At 35.1% G+C, this 21,486-nt stretch overlaps 1 protein-coding gene across 1 annotated transcript in view; it reads right to left on the bottom strand.

Moving 5' to 3' along the window:
• The window catches only part of LOC111605854 (TBC1 domain family member 8B-like), a 47,141-nt gene that overhangs the window by 15,848 nt on the left and 9,807 nt on the right, over window positions 1-21,486 (bottom strand). The window contains exons 10-11 of the mRNA XM_023325027.1: window positions 20,582-20,694; window positions 641-739 (exon numbers count right to left, since the gene is read on the bottom strand). Of these exons, the coding sequence (XP_023180795.1) occupies window positions 641-739; window positions 20,582-20,694 (212 nt within the window). The remainder of the gene's footprint in view (window positions 1-640; window positions 740-20,581; window positions 20,695-21,486) is intronic.

Raw genomic sequence — 21,486 nt, 5'->3', positions numbered from 1 at the left:
TTTTATTGGATTATTAAACTCCAAACAAAACACATCAGTGATCATTCAGATGTGGCTACAGACTGAAAATGTTGAGTTTTCAGTTCTGATATTTACACTGCACACACTGACACTTGCTACCACTGATGCCCTATAATACAACCTCCTTTGGAGATGATCTCTTAGGAGGTGAGTGATGTTCTTTTCTTAAAACCAAGCCCCCTTTTAACACCTACACAAGCAAATACAGTAAGAGAGTTAAAGAGAGTATGAATAACCTTCTTTCTGAAAGGGACTTGATGAAACCTGTGAGTCCCTGTAGCCTCTAAAACCAATGTTTACCAGCTGCCTCCTTCTTAATTCTCTCTATAATATAGTGACAAAGACTTTGGATAAAACATTACAAAGAACTGTCTGGTAGAAGAGGTCCGACTGAAAGGACTGTTGAGCAAGTTTGTACTTGTTAACTTAAAAATAAAACATCACTTGTTGACAAGCTCAAATGACTTTGTGCCACTAAAATCCTCTCATCTTTCCAGAAAACATTTATTTAATTGGGTAGCTGAAGCATAGAGTAATGCATGAACAGACTCTAAAGCAAAACAGGAGATGAAACTAATGTATACATTAAGTGTAAATCTATATAAAGACATTTGCTCACCTTTTTTAGAAGTTTTCTTGCCTCCAGATTTTGAAATATGTCGTGTCTCATTTTCTGTTCCAACTTCGTTGTTCATGTTCTGTGGGTTTTCCAACTTTTCTGTAAGAAATAAAACCAGTGCCAACTTTTTGTACAGATGTCTTGGATCAAAGCAGTATTTTGCAAAAATGCATTCAGATGAACTTGTTCATTAGTAGAGTTTATATAGTTAAGAACGTTGCACTAAACAGAACAGTTTTTCCATGTTTGTGAACATTTTTCATTATTGCTGTTGGTTTTTAGCTATATGATAAAACACAAAAAATTGTGTTTGAGAAAAAATGCTTTGAAAAGTATCTCTGTGTTGATTAGATGGCATTAACCCTCAGAGGGATGGGTGACAAGATCCTACACTTTTGTATAAGTGGGTCAAAATTGACCAGTATTACAATCAATGTGTTTTAGGGCTAATTGTCATTTTGTTAAGGATAATCATTTGTAGTATAAAAGTTGGATGCATTTGTAAATCAATATAGCTACCAGGGTGTGGAGGAAGAAGAGTTGATTATAATCAATGTTGCTTGAGATCCAATGTGAAGTTGCCACAGTCAGTGGCAGACTGGTATAATCAATATGATATTACTGTGATTGATTTATATAAAAAAAATAAAAATAAAAAAATCCACAGAGGCTCTTAAAATACATGGACATACTATTGATCAGGCCTTCAATCTTTATTTTAATTTTCAGAGAACATCTTGGGATTTACATTAGCTCCAAGCTAAAATTGTAAAATTAACAGATAAACACTGTTAATATAAAATGTCTGGAATGAATCTTTACTATAAACAAGTTTTACTTTTTAAAAAAAATCCTTGACATAAATAAACCTTTTAATTATATCTAATTTACTGAATTACCTGCACATGTCATTAAATGTATTAGTCATATTGCATCAGATTAGGACATCTCTAGCAACAGGTTAACAAACAAACTAATCACCATTTCATGAATTCTGAGACAATTTTCCCCAAGAACAAACCAAAAATTGAGATAAACAAGTCGACAGTGTTGGTAAAGAAAATCTGGCTCTGGTTAAACATACAAGTGTCTCAGCACTGTCTCTCAAATATATCCCACTGCACAGCTAAGACAGATTTATATGATCCCCAGTTTAACATTGACAATGATTTTCTTCTTTTTTTCAAAAACTTTGCCATTGTATTAGGCAAAACGCATTCACTTATTTTTAATTCCCTGATGATATGATGATGATTTTAGGGCATCACCATAAAAATTTCTGTTTTCAAAGTCAAATTCTGGCTTTGTCCTTCCACCCAGAAAAGACAACGTTTATTCCAAGTGTTGGACTTTATCTTAATCTCTATAACATTAAGAAGGTCAGAATATTATCTCAACTAAACATATAGTTTTTGCTTTAACTATTGTTTTATGTTGATCAAACATTGACAAGGATGTTTGATGTATTTGTTTGATTATTTTGATGATGTTTATCGCATGTTTCATAATTTGTAACTGTATGATGTTTTCATGATGTAAAGCACTTTGAATTGTCTTGCTGCTAAAACTGTGCAACAAAAACTTGACTTAAAGTGAATTTGATTTTGTCAAAAATCACTCTGAGCAGTTATAACTCAGAGTTGGGACGCATGTTTACCAAAAGAATGGTAAATGGTCTGTACTTGTATTGCACTTTATCAAGTCCAGAGGACTCCGCAGCACTTCATTCATGTACACATTCACAAGCTTAAGAGATGACGTACTCCTCTAATTTTCATATGCCTGAACAGAGGTTTTGAGGATAAGGCCTTTGCCAAACAGGAAGAGACGATGATAAAGTGTAGACCTAATGCAAGGTCTTTGCAGAATTTTGACTAGGGTCATCTTTGATGTTAAAGCAACTCAGTTTCCCAGACACACCCTCCCTTTTCCTATAGCCCATGGCTCTCACCCTCTGCCTCACGTCTCTGTCTCCTTCCTTCCCTCCCTGCGATCCATCTCAATCACCGTCAGACATCAGTTAAGGAGGGGTTCCCTTCCACAGCAGAAATCAAAACACTGACGTGTCACAGCATGTCTCCAGTCAACCACCCAAAAACCAACCAAGATAAAAACATAAGGCTTAAGAATATCCATGGTCTGAAATAATATGGTAAATAATTTCAAACTGTAAGACTGAAAAGACATCCACCACGACTGAATACGCATAAATATGCAGCCTCCCTTTATGAAGCGTCTTTGCAGTTGACAAAGTGATTTAACAGCATGCAATTTACAGTAAAGTCAGTTACAAGGAAGTAGGTGGGTTTATTTGGAAGTTCATTTTCAATACTAGCATGCAGTTGCCTCTTCTGAACTTTGGTGTTAGTAGAATTGTCACAAACAAACAAGAAACAAATCTACAAACAATTCTATATGTTTAATATTTGTTTTTGTTGAAGACATAAATCCAGACAGTGGAAGTATTAACACGGGTGAGCTCATCTGAGCAGTTTCTGTATGACTCAAGTGGGTAATGAGTAGGCCTGAATGAATGTGTGACTATGTAGGAGTGATTTATTGTTGAAGCTAAGCCTTCTGCAGGCACTTCTGCCCTCACTAGACTTGCCACCCAGCAGCCAGACACTCAGTCAGTCCTCCTCAAACAACTTTAATTAAAGTAAAACTGAAAACAACTTTGTTTCATCACACAAAACAAGCTGCACTCAGCATATCATAAAATGTCACAAAATAAAATGCAACACTACTCCTGGTCTATACACAGTATTTGCTTACTATTAGAAAGATCCCAGGTTCATGAAATCAAGCATAGCACAATGAGTTGAGTCTCGACAAGGTCTATTTTAATATCAGAGGACTAACAGGTCCAATTTACAACATGCCTGGCCCTGCCATGTAGTTAGTCACACTAAATAAAATATTATGGAAACATGAAGTCAAAGGTTTTGGTCAGAACTACAGTGGTGCTCAGCTGGATAATGGACAAAGTTGCTACAGACATATTAATTTACTGGTTGTTCAAATATATTTCCAAATAAGAACAACACGGTCATGAAGCGGGAACTGCAATCATGCCACTCATCACTATTAAGGTAAAGTTGTTTTAACAACAATCCACAAACCGCAGAAGGAAAAAATGAAAATTAGAAAGCAATTAGATTGTTACACATTTTATTTCTAATTTCTGAGACTACAATGACAAATCTTGGTTATCATACTTTGAGAACCTCATAGCCCATATTACCTGCATATAGGACAAAAAAGTTATACCACCAAACAGGGGAAAAACAACTTATTTGACATTTGTTGTCATTTTGGCATAGGATAAAATTTTTCTCTACAACTGTTAATGCTGTAACACCATGATTAATCAAAATTCCCCACAAATATTTTACTACTTTATTACTTCAAACACTTTTAAGAGACCTAATCATGTCATATAGGAAAACAAAGTTGACAACATAACTTATTGCAAGCTGTTCCTTTCTTCCCGTCTTTCCTTTTCATAGTAGAAGATTATTGCATTGTTATTCTACGTTTTTTGGGTGCAACAAAGGCCTCTGTAATATCTCCACACATTATTTAAAACCATAATTCATTGGGTATTGGCTAAGGATCAAAGGAAATCCTTCAGATGATTTAATCTTGGATCCCGCTCAGTCGCTGTAACTCAGCCAGTTTGGAATATGATACAAACACAGTGCCGTCTTGTTGCACAGGTTCTTCAGTTTCACTAAATCAAAACATAGATGCAACCGAGACTGGGCAGCACTGGTTTAGTGCCATTAAAGCTACAGTATGTAACTGAACATGAATGAACTGAATAAAAACATAAACATCACATACTTGTTGAAACTGTCACTATGCGGTGACAGTATGGTATGAGACAGATAATCTGTGAAAACCTTTAGCATCTTATGCATCACCATCTGTGCCAGCTGTGTGCTTCAGTGACAGTCTGTCCAGCAGGATGGATATCAAGTCGAAATGCAAACGATGCAATGAAGACATTTTGTCCAGCTTATTTAGTAGCCCATCTACTGTTACAGTAGGATGATAGCTTTTTAAAATGAGTTTAAACAAGGACATAGATGGGGCCTCACTTTGTAACCAAAAAGACAAATAACTTTAGTCACCTTCAATTTAAAATCTGGTCTTAAACAATCTGCTGAGGCAGAGATGTGATGACTGCAAGCTGAATCATGTTCGTGAGTCTAAAACATGGACATCTTTTAACCTTCATTACTTTCTCTTTCCGTCTCTAAATGATCAGCACCTCAAAACTGCTATTGAGCAGTGTCAGTGAATTCCCAGGCTACAGGATCTGCTGATCCCAGGCCTTGCATCAGAGCTTTTCAATCCAAGCTACAGGTGTTCTGTCCCAAAGGACGTCAGAGCTTCAAACACACTAAAACACAACCTTCAAACGGCTGCATGTCATCAGCATTAATGGCTGGACATTGAAGAATCAGCAGTGTTGTGTTATCTGAAACTGACTTTCAGAGAGAAAGAGTGTGTGGGCAGTAAAACACCCGTTGTCATTCAGACCTTCTCATTAAATCCCTGAGTCATAGAGGAAGCTCCAGACTGAGCTCACTGACTCCGGCATTTACAACCGTGCGTCATTCAGGATATTATGTTTTTATTTGTTAGTTTAAAGTCAACATAAGTGCCAAGTCGTACATATAGTGCAGCTTTTTCAGTGATTGTAGGTTAAAGAGAAAATACAATCTGTTAAATCTTTTACAATTAGAAAGAAAAAGAAGAGAGACATGAAAGGCTAGAGAAAGTGATGAGATGCAGAAAGAAGGGAGAAAGTCCCAAAAGAAAATAAACAAGATGTTAGAAAAACAAAGCAGGATGCTCAGATGCTTTTGCGTTTGTAGAGATTATGCTGATGTACCCTACTTTCTAAATTAAACATACAGAAATCTCCCTCCAAAACAAAGAAATGAAGCTTTTCTGCCTCTTTCACAAGGAAACATTTCAGACAGTACATATAAAATTGTATCTCTTTTTTTCCCCATAAGGGAGGTTTCATAACCCTGGACAAGTTTTATTTTGTAAAGGTGATAACAAAAAATGATATTGGGGTTGAAAAAGCTGCTGATCCTTGAGTTAGACGAGTTAAATTATCATAAGAACACTTTACACCTTATATTAGGACTTTTTGCTGTTCAGCATGACTGACAATAAAATAACAAAGCTGAGAGTATACGTGTCAAAAAAAAGTATAACTGTACACTGGATTACAAAACAAAGGCAGTAATTTGTTAGGAAGTCTATCTTAGCCTTTCCTTTAAAAAGCAAATAAAATAAAAATACCAACAGATGTGTTGGAAGTGTGAGCATTTGGTCATTTTATCCTTCTGGCTCATCATGAGCATCAAAGTTGGTTAAAGATTCTGGGCCTAATCACGTCTCTTTAAATCTCCCTAAGATTACACAGGTTAAATCAACAACCTATAGAGTAGACTAATCAATCAAAGTATGTAAGTGTACTATAGTAAGTCTCAAAAACCTTTGCTTATTCTAAAGATGTGATACCTTTTTCATTCTACATGCCAAAAGACAACCTGATTAGCCCGTAATTATAGAAAACTGAAAAAGACCAAAAATAAGCAAACAGCAGAAAGCACAAAGATGTGTGAACTCAGAGAAAAATGCAGTCATAGATTATAAATGAAAGAATGGGGACTTCCAGAGACAAAACAGAAATGGTGTAGAGAGAGCAAGATGGAGGATAAGGCTGGAAAAAATAACAAAAAGAAATAAAAAACTTGATATCTTTAAAGTTTTCTCAATTTTCTGGCCTCCAGAATAATGTCATGATAACTGTGAGTAGCCTACTATATGAATAAAGTGTACAGATAAATTCAGAATATTACTATTCCAAAATACTGTTTGATGAAAACTTTATCACAATTTATTATAATGTGTTAAAGCTCTTAGTAATTATTATTTTATTTCCACTGCTTTTTATGTCTGTTTCAGGACATGTATGTGTACAAAGAGTAACAGTTCTTCAGCTAATAAGAGTTAAAGGACCAGTGGATGGAGGAAAAAAGATAAGGAGGTTAAGGAAATAAAGCATTCAGCAAGTACAATGCTGAGGGATGGGGCCAAGGTGGCTGTATGTAAAGTAAACATAAAAGCAGTACGGAAGCTTACACAATAAGCTACAAAAATGGTTCTCCTTACCAATGCATTAAATGGTTAGACAATTTACAGCCACACAATAAAAATAAAATGTTTTTAGAAATTAGATTTTAAAGGCTATGTTTATATTAACCAGTGCTTTCCATAATAGTGGACTGCTATGACTGCCAAATCAATCACTTTCTGCTTAGATGGGAAGCAGGACAAAGCTATTTTAAATACTGTTAAATATTTAATGCTCAACCTGTATGATTCCTCTCAAAAATAAAATAAACATGTAATAAGATGCCAGGATGAGATCTTGTTATATTAAAGCACCATGATATTTCCCATCAATTTCAAGTTTCTTTGTGTACTATACTGCTCTGCTGGCATGTGACCTTGCCTGGAAAGGTCAGTGTAAGCTGTTATAGCACGCATCAGATACAAGAATCAATGTTTTAAACCTGACACCTTTTATGTACTGAGTTTCTTATTTTGAAATCAGAAAGAGAGGAAGTCTTGAGTGGTTGTTTTAGTGATATAAATGGCTGATGAAAAACAGATCACCTACAAACTATTTCAAGAAATAGTAGAAATACACAAATCCACCGACCAAAATTAGGCAATTATCTGCTGAACTGACTATAAATGATGACCTTTATGTTGAAAATGTAAAAATTTAACATTTTTTTGATCCGTACAAAGGCAACAGCAACAACAACATTAAAGAGATGGTCGTCATTACTGAGTGGATAATGGATCATGTTCCTTTGGAAGTATTAGTGAGAAATTTAAAACTGAAGTTAAGGGTACACAGAAATGTAAGAAACTATTTAAATCAACAAAGCATTTTCTAAAATATAGTGAAATATCAATACAGTTTCTTAAAGTTGGAAGAAAGAGCTAAATTCTCAGAAGTAAACAAGACAGCTGAGTGAGGTGAACTGAATTTGCTTTGCTTTATGTTTTTGAGTTTTTTCATCTGTCACTGGACATACTGCCAGGCTTTTGGAAATAACTAGTGATAAAAGGTGCTAAATAACTCAATGAAGTATGATGGGTGTTAATGTATAGAAAGCATCTTACCAATCTGAATGATCAACTGAACTTGATCAGTTTATGATTACATGGTTTTTGATTACATGGTTTCACCACCATGTAATCAAGTTAAGTAACTGACTGAATCCATCTCTGTCAGTGAATTGAACTTCCTGTGTAGCTTTGTATATAAATTTGAACGTTTTTTGTAAAGTGCCCAATATATTTTGTGAATAAATACCATATAAATGGACTGAAGGAAGTGAATTAAAGTTTTTTAAAATTTAAACTCTAGTTATTGTATCTTGTTTTATGTTAGAAAGACCCTTACACATTCATGTTGAGGTTGTACATCTAATATAAATAATTCCTGCTGATGTGAGGAATTTGTAATATTTTAGTCTTCAAAGAGAAATTGGAATCAGGTCACACATAAAAGCCTGATTGGTCCATCTTTATTTTTCAACATTGCAAGAATTCATGCAACCGGCCACTAACTGCTAAAGGAAATCTCTTAGGTAAAGTTCCCACCAAAAGGTTGTTTAAGGCTTCTGGACTGCATTTGATTATTTTAAATTATTGGACAGACTGTTCAAACAGATATTGACCTACACAGTGATTCCTAAAACCTTTACTCTATTTCTTAAGATATAAAAAGAGAGAATTTGCTTTTCTTTGACATTAGGATCAACTTAGAATTAGATTAACATAAAATCTAAAATATATAGATTAGTCAGTGTAAAATGAACTGGAACATTTTACATTGATTAGAGATTATTTAAAAGTCAGATTTTTTTTTACAGATCTAATTTATAAAAATAAAAACATATGGAATCTTAAACTTGCCAAGAAAATTTACAAAATTCCCTTGCATGACCTCCTTTATAAGTAAGCTACCTGTAAAATGATATCAAAGGACTGTGATATTATTTAATCTAGCTTCTTAATAATCAAACTATGTAAAAATACTTCATTTAAGACCACTTTGTTTGAAAAGTTTTCATTAACATGCTCCTTTTTTTCCCCGAGCAAACATAAGGATTACGGACAAATACTTCCACCCACACTCACTTGTCACAACAGTTTGTAATAATACTTCAGTTCTCAAAGGGATCAACATCTCATCTTACAAACTGTATGTTCTCATTAATCAGACAGGAGCCAAATCATTCCTGTGCTTCCCACTTGCGTGAAAATGACAGACAGGTAAAGCTCCCTAAGGAGTGTGGTATTAAATGATGCTTGGGAATACTAAGTATTTAGAAGGTGCATAAGGAGAAGCAAAAAAACAAACAAACCATTGCCTGCAAAGATTCAGTCAACAGAGTGCCAAAAGCTCAATTAAAAATGGAAGAAATGGAATGAAAATGCATCAGATCTTGATCCTGTAATTATTTCACATGGATAGGTTTAGACAACCACCAGACAAAACAAGGAGTGGAAAATACAGACAACTGCAGCAATGTTCAGAATGTTGGCTAAAATCTAAAAACTTCCCTAATTAAAACCCAACACTCTGACCTTTGATAGTGCATGATGAGATGAACTGTTAGACTGTAGGCCAGATAAGCAAACATAAACGAAATGCTAAGATAAAATATAGCTGAAATAATGACAAAAATATTTTTTAAAAACTTGTGACGTATGTGGCTGACACAGAAAACAGATACTTGCATTCATTCAGGCAAAGAGAGCTTAAGCAAGCGTAATGTCATCAGCATAAAAGATATTAGATGTTAGAAACTGCATTAAAGATTTATCCAAGATGGTGATGTGATTCAACAACATGATACAGTGCTGGTTTAGAGCAACAGATTGGTAATGTAAACTTTGTGTTATTAGAAACAAAGAGGTTGGGGGAATATCGAAAGAGCTACAGAAAGGTTTCATCAATCCAAAAGAACACTCAGTTTACGGGACATTACACTCTCAAACTTTCCCCATCTACTCTTTATATTGTTCCATATAAATTCATTTCCCTGCCAAAGGTCAGTTTTAACATCTACACATATTTTGTATGCAAGAGCAGAGTCTTCTTACATTATTTGGCAAGTAAAATATGACCCACATTGATGATTTGCATGCATGCAAATCATCAAAGGCTCTTTCAAATATCATGTCCTAGATTTTAATAAAAGTTGACACAATTAAGATAATCCAGTAATCTTTAACAAAGCACATCCCCCTCTTTATTCACAAGTCTTTCCCTTTGTGGAATTTCATCCACTCCGAATACACACGCAACCTTTCGTTGCTTCAGTTTAATGGCACAATTCCAAGACAGCCACAGGGTGTAACTGCAGAAGAGGGAAAATGGCAAAAAAAAAATGTATTGTTGCACATAAGGAGAGCTGGCAATGTGAATATTCATTCAAAAATGACATCAGACTGGAAGGGAAACTTTTGGTATCTAACCCAGGAAGATATGAGCCAAGACCAACATATTTTTCCTGTTTTTTTCTCTTTCTCATATTTCATGCCCCAACTGTGGCGTTTAATCCCATTACCAGACACATATCCTCAAAAAGAAGAACTAACCAACTCTTAAATCGCTGACTACCTAAAGGGAGAAAGAAGCGGTGTACAAGCTTCCTTTCATCAAAAAAAGGAAAAAATCATCACTAAGTGTTTGGAAAAAAGGTATTTACTTTCACATTAATACAATCCCCATTTCATCCACACACATTTTAGAATAAAACCTGATAAAAGAAGAACACCCACTGCAGTTTAAATCTCAAAAGCTGAGTGAGTCATCTCTAAAATCATGATCTGCATATTGAGTCAAAGTTTTTTCCAAATTATAACCTCAGTGTAATCCTGAATTCTAACGCACAAGAGTTTAGGTGTCTTAAGTCAAGAAAAAAATTCAGGGAAGTGTACCCTGAATGTCATCCTGCTTCAACACATCTAATTCAAGCTGACAACAGATTAACAGGATTCTGCAAAAACTGGCTAAATTCAGGTGAGCAGAAAAAGACTAACGGTATCAAAGTGTCACTCCAATTCAATTTTTTTAATACAGTTAGGGATCTTCCATGCATAAAAACTATTAACTGCTACTCAAAGATTATATCAAAGTCGAACTCATTAGAAGTAGAATATAAAGAAATATCTGATTGGAATTTTGAGGTAGTTTAAGAATGCAGTCCTTTATTTTCTACAAAGTAAAGAAAAAGTGTGTGTTAAATTGACAAAAGCTAGATAAGCTAAATGCAAGCTACTATGTGCCTGTCAAAATTTATGAAATTAAATGGCAAAAGTCCTGCTCACAAGATTTTGCCTAATAATAGGGCTGGATCAGCCCTAGAGGCTGATTGAGCAGGTGGCATTCCACCTTAACTAGCAGAAACAAATACTTTGTGAAGAAGGAGGATTACAACAGGCTTACTAGAAAGCAAGGCTAGTCTGAGGGTCATAAGTAGGCTAAACACCCTTAGAGGTTAAATAGGTCACATTCCTGCACGACTAATGGATACAATTCAGTTTCAACAATGAGATATATTACCAGAAAATTGCCAAGATAGCACTGATATCCATGTACCATGTTCATTTAAAACCTGAAAAATATAATTTTTACTCCTGAAAAATATTCCCTTGTATAAAAACACACAGTGCAGTAAAGTTATAATTCCTGAGCCTGAATCATTTATCATGATACCAGAGGGGAAAGTGATAATAAAAGCAGCTCGTTAAGTGATTCTAGGTGGATTCTGATACTGACTGTGCTTGTAGATCCCTGGACTGTAAGATACACACAAAAATATGCACAACCATTTTAATATACATAAAGCAGTGCATGGGTCTGAAGGAGGCAGATGGGCAGAGGTCAAAGTACTGTAAACAGTGACATGGAATGAAATGGAGAGGGATGAAAAAGGAAGAACTGAAAACTTTACCAAAGTACTTTTCAAATCAAAAGTATGCATAAAAAACTTACTTATTTATAATTTAATCTCTGGAATAGTTTAGGCATGAAAATAAAATGTCCACAAAAACATGAAATAAGTGAACAAAAATAATCTTTACCTTTTTCAATAACAAAGGGTTAGATGACTAAAGCAGACATGAGTTAGAACACCAGAAAATGTTTTTTTGTGTGTATGTGTGACATTATTAAACCTAACCATGGTAGAATATTGTTGTCCTGCTGCTATTTTCCATTTGCAAATTCTTGAAACACTTCCAAGGCAGTTGGTTTTCAAAACATGCAAATGTTTCCATTTCTAAAATAGAACAATTTGACTAAAAATATTCTAACTGCATGAGTGTGAGGGCTAATCCAATTTCCTTTAAAACCACTAAGTTACGGTACTCTATCTGGGACAATAAATTCCATCATAATTTTAGATTTTGTTGTGACCACCTATAACTTCTTGGATTTGGTTTGTCTGACATTGTCTGTCTTGAAACCAAAGTATCTTCTCTAATTTCCCAAGTATAACTAAGTTTTGAGGTTTAATTGGCAGCAAGTCAAGTTATGAACATTGAGGGAAAAAAAAGATTGAAACATATAATTCTGTCTGTAATGTATCTTTATACATAAAAAGCTTCAGTTTTAGAATTGATTTACTAAAACAAATATTCTAATTTAATCATATTCATTTGTCTTGAGTTTAATTTGATCATCTGGATCTTAAAATGTCAATATAAGAATAATTTATTGATGTTGAGAATCAACCTTGAATGCTACTGGGTGCATTTACATTTGTGCCGTTCAAAATGTTCAATAATGTTCCTCAACAGAAAATAAATGAAATTTGATACCCAATGACTATAAAAACAATGATGCCAGCTACCTTTTCATGGATTAGGCAGTTTATTCCTTAACATTGCATAAACAGAAGAAGTGCTTATATAATATCAAAATTAAGTTGGAATAATAGTTTTCTAATCTACTGTGTGCAGTTTCTTTAGGTTTTGGGGTTGGTGATGTAACTTCTCATAATGTTAGGTAACTTCATGCAAATGCTAAAAATCAAGCACCAAACAGGTTTTTGATTTAATGACTTCATAATTAGTTGCAAAACAGATGTCCTTGGCCCACAGCAACCTGAGCATTAATGAGTACCAGCCTTGCAGAAGAGTGTGAAGAGTGAAAGAAAGAGTCTAATTATGATAACAAAAAAAACCTCTTTCACGCACGTTCCTTTCTCATCAAGACCAGTGGGCTCCCTTGTCAGTGATGATTCACTTACATTTTAGCAATGGTTTGGGTACCTGGTCTAGTCATCAAGTCACTATGATTAACCCATCAATCACAATCTAGATGCATAATAGAAGCATATAAATATTGGACGGTCTGCCAATGGTAAAATGCATCTTAATTATGCAGCAGTGACTGTGGAAGGTTGTTTTGGTTGAAAATAAAGCTGAGTCACTGCACTGAGGCCAAAGCAGAAGGCAGACAGGAAGACAACGGAGCAGGTATCCTGGGAGCCCGCTGAGGAGAACGAGTCCCTGGCATCTGCTACAGTACAGGGAGAGAAATTTTAAAAAAAGAGACAGAAAAGCTCTGGGGTAGAAATGGAAGACACATTGGGAATGAAAAAGATGCAGTCGAAACAAAGAGAAAAGAGATTTTCTGAAAAATTAGATGAATGATGAAGGAGAAAGATGGCAAGGGTCATGAAGTGGAAAAATAAGGAGGTGCAGATTAAAACAGGAGGAGAAAGAATGGAGACAAAAAGGAGGAGAATAAAAAGAGGTAAGCAGCCTCTAGAGGACAGAGGAACAAGCCTTTGTGTTCTCAGCCCCTCTTAGCCTGAGTAAGCATAATTTTAAATCACATCAACTTTCTTTAAATGCTGACTCAGCCTTCTGTTATGGACAGGCAACAAATGTCTGCTCTCACTCGGACAACGCTAACTGCACAGGCAGGCCAGGCTGGTTTGACCTTTAAGAATGTTTTTGTTTTCTAGTTTACTACAAGAGCAACGACAGTGAGCTGGTACATTTAAAGATTGTTTTCTTTTTATCTGTGGTGCAAAAGTGACATTGGTTACAGTCATCTATGACACATTTGGTATATTTATTTAATTTGAATTAAACAACTGCTAAACTCACACTTAACAGTAATTTGATCATTTTCAAGTAAACTTTCATATTGGCCCCAGTATCATCTACTTTTTTTTGCCAGTCTGCTCTTTACACAGTAAAACTAAGTAAGCTGATTTTAGACAGTTAACTAGTCAGGCTATGTGCTCCGGTAGTCAGCTGCTTCTCATTTCACTTGTAGCCTGCAGTGTGTATTCAAAGAGTGCCAACTTAAAGGACTAATTCAGTCTTTTAGTGGTTGCATCAATTTGCTGATTTGCCATATAAGTCGACAATATGTCTGGCTAGCAGATTTTTTAACAATTAAGAAACTTGTAAACTATTGAATTGGACTTTCTTGAATGTTGTTAGACAACACAATCTAGTGCAAAATCCAAAGATTTACTGCATTCTTGGTGGAGTTAGAGAGGACTGATGTGTTGCTGTGGTAATTCAATAAAGAAGGATGTTGCACTTTCCCTAATCAGGTCCTGACCCGCAAATCTGCTGGAATTATCATTGGAACAACTTTTCAATCCAATGCTACCGAGAACGGTTGTAAATAGCATAATGGAAAGGCATTTCCCTTACGCACATTCACAAGACACTTGCATTCCATCACGTCATTTTGTGATGACGTACTGAAAGTGCATAACAAATGAAGGTAACAATTAAATGGTTGTGATATAAAATGGAAGTATGTGGCAGAAAAATAAATAATCCCACCCCTTTAGGATAAAGTTTCTCCTCCAATCAAAAATTAAGTAATGTAGTTGTAAAAAAATCTAGTCTGAACAATTACCATAGAGCTAAAAAAGCAACAATTGTTCAAAATTTTAAATTAAATTCAAACTAGCTACATTACAATCTCATTGTCATGCAAATTTTGAATGAACTTTTAAAATGTTGCAAAAAACATTCTGGTTGGGATCAATTCAACCAGGCTATGCAAAACTTATCAGAAAACAATAAAATGTTTGCTACATCAGAACTTATTTCGTTAATATGTTTCAATCTCCCCTTCAGTGCATTGACTATTCTTCAGAAAAGCCAAAAACCACCTCAAGCAAACACAGAAACCGTTTTGTGAAATTGACAAAGTTATTCAAATTTTACCATTTCAGTCAACCTTTTGTAATTCCACACTTCTAAGTACCCATAAAAAATGTTGATCAAAACACAAATAATTGAAGTCTTTGGATAGACAGATCATTTTGGATGCTGCAGTTTCCAAAATGCAGCAGAGAAAAATGTGGGGAAAAAAGTGTTAAATGTATGGGAGAAGCTAATATTGTATATTTCTTCTTTATAGAAAGAGAATAATTAATTACACTATAAAACATGTCATTCAGAAAAAACAGAAAATATTTGAGCAAAAAGACTGTCCATGTTAAGTGCAATAAAGGCGTAAAATTCAAAAACAGCGTCTTTGTCAAACCATTGTGATTCTGTTTTATTTGATGATTCAGCAGTCTTATAGTTAGGTGTAACATAAAAAATGTTCAAAAGGTTCAGCAGAAGTTATTCGTGTTCAAAAGCAAGGAGAGGAAATTCTTTCCCACCATTTGATGCCGTTTCAGACCCAGCGTAGCATGACAAGACAACGTCATGACAACGTGACGTAATGAGAGGACCTCACATACAGGTCCTGACAGAGGACTTTTTTTTTTCTCTCTCTAAGATCATTTAAGCAACCTTACAGTAATCCTTAAAACAAGCTCTATAAAATCTTCACACTCATCTCTCATTACGGACAATGCTGCTTTTTGATGCTAAAAACAGGACTTAGAACTGAGGTAGTGTTTGCATCTTTGCATTTCAAACATTTCTCTGAGGAAAGTTTCAAAATTTCTGTGCAATCTCATTAAAAATGCTCCAATGTGGAGATTCAAGAAAAAGGAACATCAAGAGCTGATAACCTGAACTGATGAGATAGTAAAAAGCACTCATAGATAGAATTATTTTGAAATGACAACATATAGAGGGAGTGAGTGAAAATCTGATAGAGAGAGAGAGAAAGCAGTAAAACAGCATCAGTAGGCACCAAATGAATCAGCTCAATTTTCCCAGCTGTCTTGAGGGCTAGACCATCTGACAGGCCAGAAAATAAGGATGACTCATCTCGATTTACTGAGACACACATACATATATATTATATACGTATATATACAGTACAGACCAAAAGTTTGGACACACCTTTTAATTCAATGAGTTTCCTTTATTTTCATGACTACTGACATTGTAGATTCACACCGAAGGCATCAAACTATGAATAACACATGTGGAAATATGCACTAAACAAAAACGTGTAAAACAACTAAAAATACCCCTTATATTCTAGTTTCTTCAAAGTAGCAACCTTTTGCTGTGATTACTGCTTTGCACACACTCTGCATTTTCTTGATGAGCTTCAAGAGGTAGTCACCTGAAATGGTTTTCACTTCATAGGTGTGCCCTGTCAGGTTAATAAGTGGGATTTATTGCCTTATAAATAGTCATGAAAATAAAGAAAACCCATTGAATTAGAAGGTGTGTCCAAACTTTTGGTCTACTCTGTACTGTAGTTCTCACTATATAGTGAGATATAGTTATCTCTCACTATATGGAGGTAATCCATATAGTGATGGATTATCTCCAGTATAACGATCATACTCGCACACACTCACAGTAAAAGGTTCTTCTCCTTCATCACTTAAATGTGCAGCAATTTAAATTTTTTTTTTTTTGGATGATGCTTTCAGGTGGCCATTTCTGTTTTTGAATGTGCTGCTCTTGTTGCTCTCAGCACCTTTTACATTGCCTCATTGGGATGAATAAAGTTTTATTGAATTGAATTTACAATCCAAGAGCATAAAAATGGTTTTGAGCCATTAAAATGCATTAAAATATGTAGATTTCAGCATTTTTAGTCTCTTTAGGAAAGTGTCTGATTTTCCTAAAGAGAAGCCAGACACTAAACCGTTTGTGGGCTCTCAGTTTTAAGGCTCAGCAAATAAAAGAAAACACACAAGCAAGACTAATACCCTGCAGTCACCAACATGTGACTCATCTATTAGCCTTTTCTCAGCCTGTCAGGATGCACCAACACACACACAGAAGCATCTGTGCACAGCAGACTCTCACACGCACGTTCATAAGACACTTGCATTCCAACATGTCTTTAGAGAGGATCAGACTCCGGTGGTGAGGGGTTTCCAGATTGTGTGTGGGTGATATCTGAACAAGCTTCAAAAGACATCAGCGCCTTTGATCTTTCCAGTTACACTCTCAGACTCTCTTGTACACATGCATGTGCACATCAGATTCTTTTTTTTTAACAGGAATTTTATGTCTGGTTTTCTGAAGAATTAACTTTTACAAAAAGTCTGCTTCCTTGAGCGGCTTTAAAAAAATAAAATAATTAATGACGTAAGCAAAACCAGAAAAGTTTGTTTCTGGAGTATTAGTTATTCACTTTTACATGCTTGCTAGCTATTTCATATTTATCAATTAAGTTGTTGGAAATATTACTTTTATAACAAGTAATTGATATTTTTAAAGCTGGAAGGATTTTTGAATCAACTTGAACATGTTTTTGATTAGAAAAAAGGTGAATTATTAAGGCAATGTTCTCAGGTACATGCAGAACCATTATTAACAGTAATGGTAATAATTACTGTTATATGCAAGTTATATGTAATATATGTTATATGTAAGTGTTATCACACTTACAGAGTGAGAAAAATAGCAGTGAAACAACAAAGCTAAAGTAAATTATCCTCAATAAGATACTAGTGTTTGATAAACATAACAGGGTTCAAATGGTCCTTTTTGTTCTATGCTAGATCTTTAGCTAACAAGACCTTCATGCTACACGATCTGTTTACTTCTTGGGATTTGGATTTTTTATTCATCACAGAAACTTGGCTACAAGAAGGTCAGTTGTTCCCGTTCTCTGAACTTCTACCTCAGAACTGTGCTTTTATAAATTCTCCCCGGTTGACTGGCAAACGTGGAGGTCTGGCTACAATTTTTAAATCCAGTTTCCACTGTCAACAATCATCTAGAAATTCATTTTCCAGTTTTGAGCTCCAAGTTTTTGAAGTGAAATTAACTGAACCAATTCTGTGTGTGGTGGTCTACCGTCCGCCAAAGCACAACAAGGACTTTATTCATGAATTCTCAGAACTTATGGCATGGATTACTTTAGAGCACGATCATATTTTAGTTAAAGGTGATTTTAATATACATGTATTCTGCCCAGATAAACCACTGGTGAAGGACTCTTTGGACTTGATTGATTCATTCCATTTCACACAATCTGTGGTTGGGCCAACGCATTTAAAGGGACTCTGGATGTGGTGTTATCACATGGGCTTTGTTTGGATATCATTGAAATCCTTCAGACATGTATTTCTGATCATTTGCCCGTTTTATTTTCTATTAATATTTCATCTTCTGTGGATACAAACAACACTAAACCCCTACTTTCTCGTACTGCTCTTCAACTAAATGCAGTCCTTGCTAATACTACATTCCCTACTGATAGGAGTCTTGATATTAAAACCCTTATTCTAAATTTTAACAATGCATGCTCAAATGCTCTAAAAACAGTAGCTCCCTTGAAAACTATAAAAACTACAAAAAAACTTTTAGAACCGTGGCTTAATGAAACCACTAGTGCACTCAGAAGGGAATGTAGGCGTGCTGAGAGGAGGTGGAAAAAAGATAAATTGCAGGTTTCGTTTGAAATTTTGAGAGACAGTTTATTTAGTTATCAGAATAATGTCAAATTATCAAAATCTAAATACTTCATTAATCTTGTAGCTTCAAATAGGCACAGGCCTCAAGTCCTTTTGAATGTCCTGGATGGGATTGTTAATCCCTCGATTACATCTGGCCCTTTAGCCTCTGTTGAACTTTGGGAGGCTTTCTCCAAGTTTTTCACAGAACAAATTGTAGCTCTTAGAGGCTTGAATACCCTGTTAGATTTAGATTCCCAAGAAAAGCCACAATGCATAGCTATTCTGGAGCATTTTCAGCCAGTTTCTTTAGATGAACTGACCTCAGTTATTAAGCATCTGCGGCCATCAAATTATCCTTAGGATTGTCTTCCTACTCGTCTAATAAAAGACATTTTTCTCACTTCTGGCCTATATATCTTAATGGTGATAAATGCCTCACTGCAGTAAGGTTGTGTCCCATCAATACTTAAACATGCTGTGGTTAAACCCCTTCTTAAAAAACCTAATCTAGACTCAAGTGTACTAGCAAATTTTAGGCTCATTTCCAAACTCCCTTTTTTATCTAAGGTCCTTGAAAAATTTGTTTTTATTCAGCTTGAAATTTTATCAAAAGACAATAATATAACAGAAATTTGAATCTGGGTTTAAAGCTGCTCATAGCACTGAAACAGCTTTGCTTCAAGTGTATAATGATCTTCTTTTAACAGTTGATTCCGGCAATGTCGCAGTTTTATTACTTCTAGATCTGAGCGCAGCATTTGACACTGTAAATCATCAGGTTCTCTTACATAGATTAAAACATTGTGTTGGCCTGAGAGGCCCGGTATTTGAACGGTTTAAATCATATTTAGAAAATAGAACTTTCTCAGTTCTTCTTGACCAATGTTGTTCTGGGGCCAAACCTTTAAAGAACGGCGTTCCCCAAGGCTCAATTTTAGGTCCTATTTTTTTTATTTTGTATTTATTGCCTCTTGATCAGATTTTCCATAAATTTAATGTTTCTTTTCATTGCTTTGCAGATGACGTCCAGATTTATATGCCCTTTAAACTACAAAATGGTAAAAATGAATCTCTTCAGCTATTGATAGATTGTTTAGCTGAAGTCAAATCTTGGACGGAACAAAACTTTCTTCACCTCAATCAAAGTAAAACTCAAGTTATATTATTTGGTCAAAGTCTTCACACTACAAATCCAGATCTGATTCTTGGTTCTTTAGCTCGGTTTTGTCAGACCTCTGCTAGGAGTCTTGGTTTTACGTTTGATAGCTGTTTAAAGCTAGATAAACAAGTTAGCTCTGTCGTTAAATCAAGTTTTTGTCACCTGCGGATTTTAGCAAAAGTTAAATCTTATTTTGGTTTTAAGGACTTATCCATGCCTTCATTACATCTCGTTTGGATTATTGCAATTCATTATATAGAGGCATGGATAAATTACAGCTGCAGCAACTTCAAATGATCCAGAAGCAGCGGCATAGCTTCTTACAGGAACCAGGAAGCGTGACCATATAAGGCCCATAATGGCCTCTTTACACTGGCTGCCCGTCTTTTATCGAATAGATTTTAAGATTCTTTTATTAACTTATAAAGTTTTAAATGGGTTAGCTCCCCCTTATCTTTGGGACCTTTTAAAATTTCAGTCTGTGTCCAGAACCCTACGATCAAATAATTAGCAATTACTGACAGTTCCTCAGACCCGACTTAAGAGGAAAGGAGATCGGGCTTTTTCTGTTGTTGCTCCTATTCTATGGAATAATCTACCTTTCCAAATTGTATCTGCCCGCAAACCTGGATCATTTTAAATCGCTTCTCAAAACTCATTTTTATTCTTTGGCATTTATTTGAAGTAGTGTTTTGATACTCTGTTTTTATCAATTTGTGTTATTGTCGTTCTTGTACAACACTTTGGTGCAGTTTTACACCTGTTTTTAAAGTGCTATATAAATAAATTTGAAATTGACATAGGAACAAACACGCAGTGTTAGCATGTCTTTTATGCCCACTTTACCTGTTTTGGGTTCATGATGGCTCTCATCCAGCACCAGGCTATTCATGCATTTAAGCTCCCAGTCCTGGACCTCAGTTTTCCACAGTGCAGAAACCAATACAGTATACTGGGCCCTGCAGAAGAAAATGTGTTTGGAGGAGAGAGAAATAGAGGTTAAGAAATATGACTGGAAATTGCTGATCTGTGTCTGCATGCATTTAAGAAAATTAAGTTTAAATACCACAGATTTATACTGGAACCAGTAACAAGCTTTTTGTTACTGGATGGGTTTAGTTGAGCACACAAGACAGTCTAAAACAAGTAGGGAAAACAGAGTAGGAATGCAGATCCGCATATACAAAATGTTACAGTTTAGTCTTCACAGATTCACCCATTTCTGGATTTTTCTCTGGAAAATAACTCCCAATAATTCACAGAATATTTGTCAACTAGCAAATTTTTCGTATCTAACATATTCTAAATAGGGGTCCATTGATTGCAGTATTCTGGCCGATCACTGATCCTTAAAAAGCATGATCTGCCAATTCCGATTTCTGGAAAATAACCTTATTCCAAGTTATTGTAACCACCGGTGATCCCTACATGATATTGATTCATTTGGCATACATAGCTTTTTGTAGAGCGTTTCTGTATCTTTACTTTTCTTGTTATATTTGAAGTTTAATGTAAGAAGAATCATGACCATAACAGACAGATGTAGAAAATAATAATAATAACAAAATCACAAAATATCTTCACTGTTGTGGTTTGAATTACAAAAATCATCATCAGCTATGTGCAAAGTGAGCTTCTATATCATTACTTTTGCTAAACTGGATATGAGTAAAACCATCTTTTAATCTATTTGGTGGATTGCAAATGGAAGATATGGATCCCATTTACGAAAAGTTTTTTCTACTGTTTCT

The sequence above is a fragment of the Xiphophorus maculatus genome, chromosome 2 (assembly GCF_002775205.1).
Source record: "Xiphophorus maculatus strain JP 163 A chromosome 2, X_maculatus-5.0-male, whole genome shotgun sequence".
NCBI classification, from domain to species: Eukaryota; Metazoa; Chordata; class Actinopteri; order Cyprinodontiformes; family Poeciliidae; genus Xiphophorus; species Xiphophorus maculatus.
The sequence above is the reverse complement of the archived record's forward strand: the minus strand, read 5'-3'. Positions and strand labels throughout refer to the sequence as shown.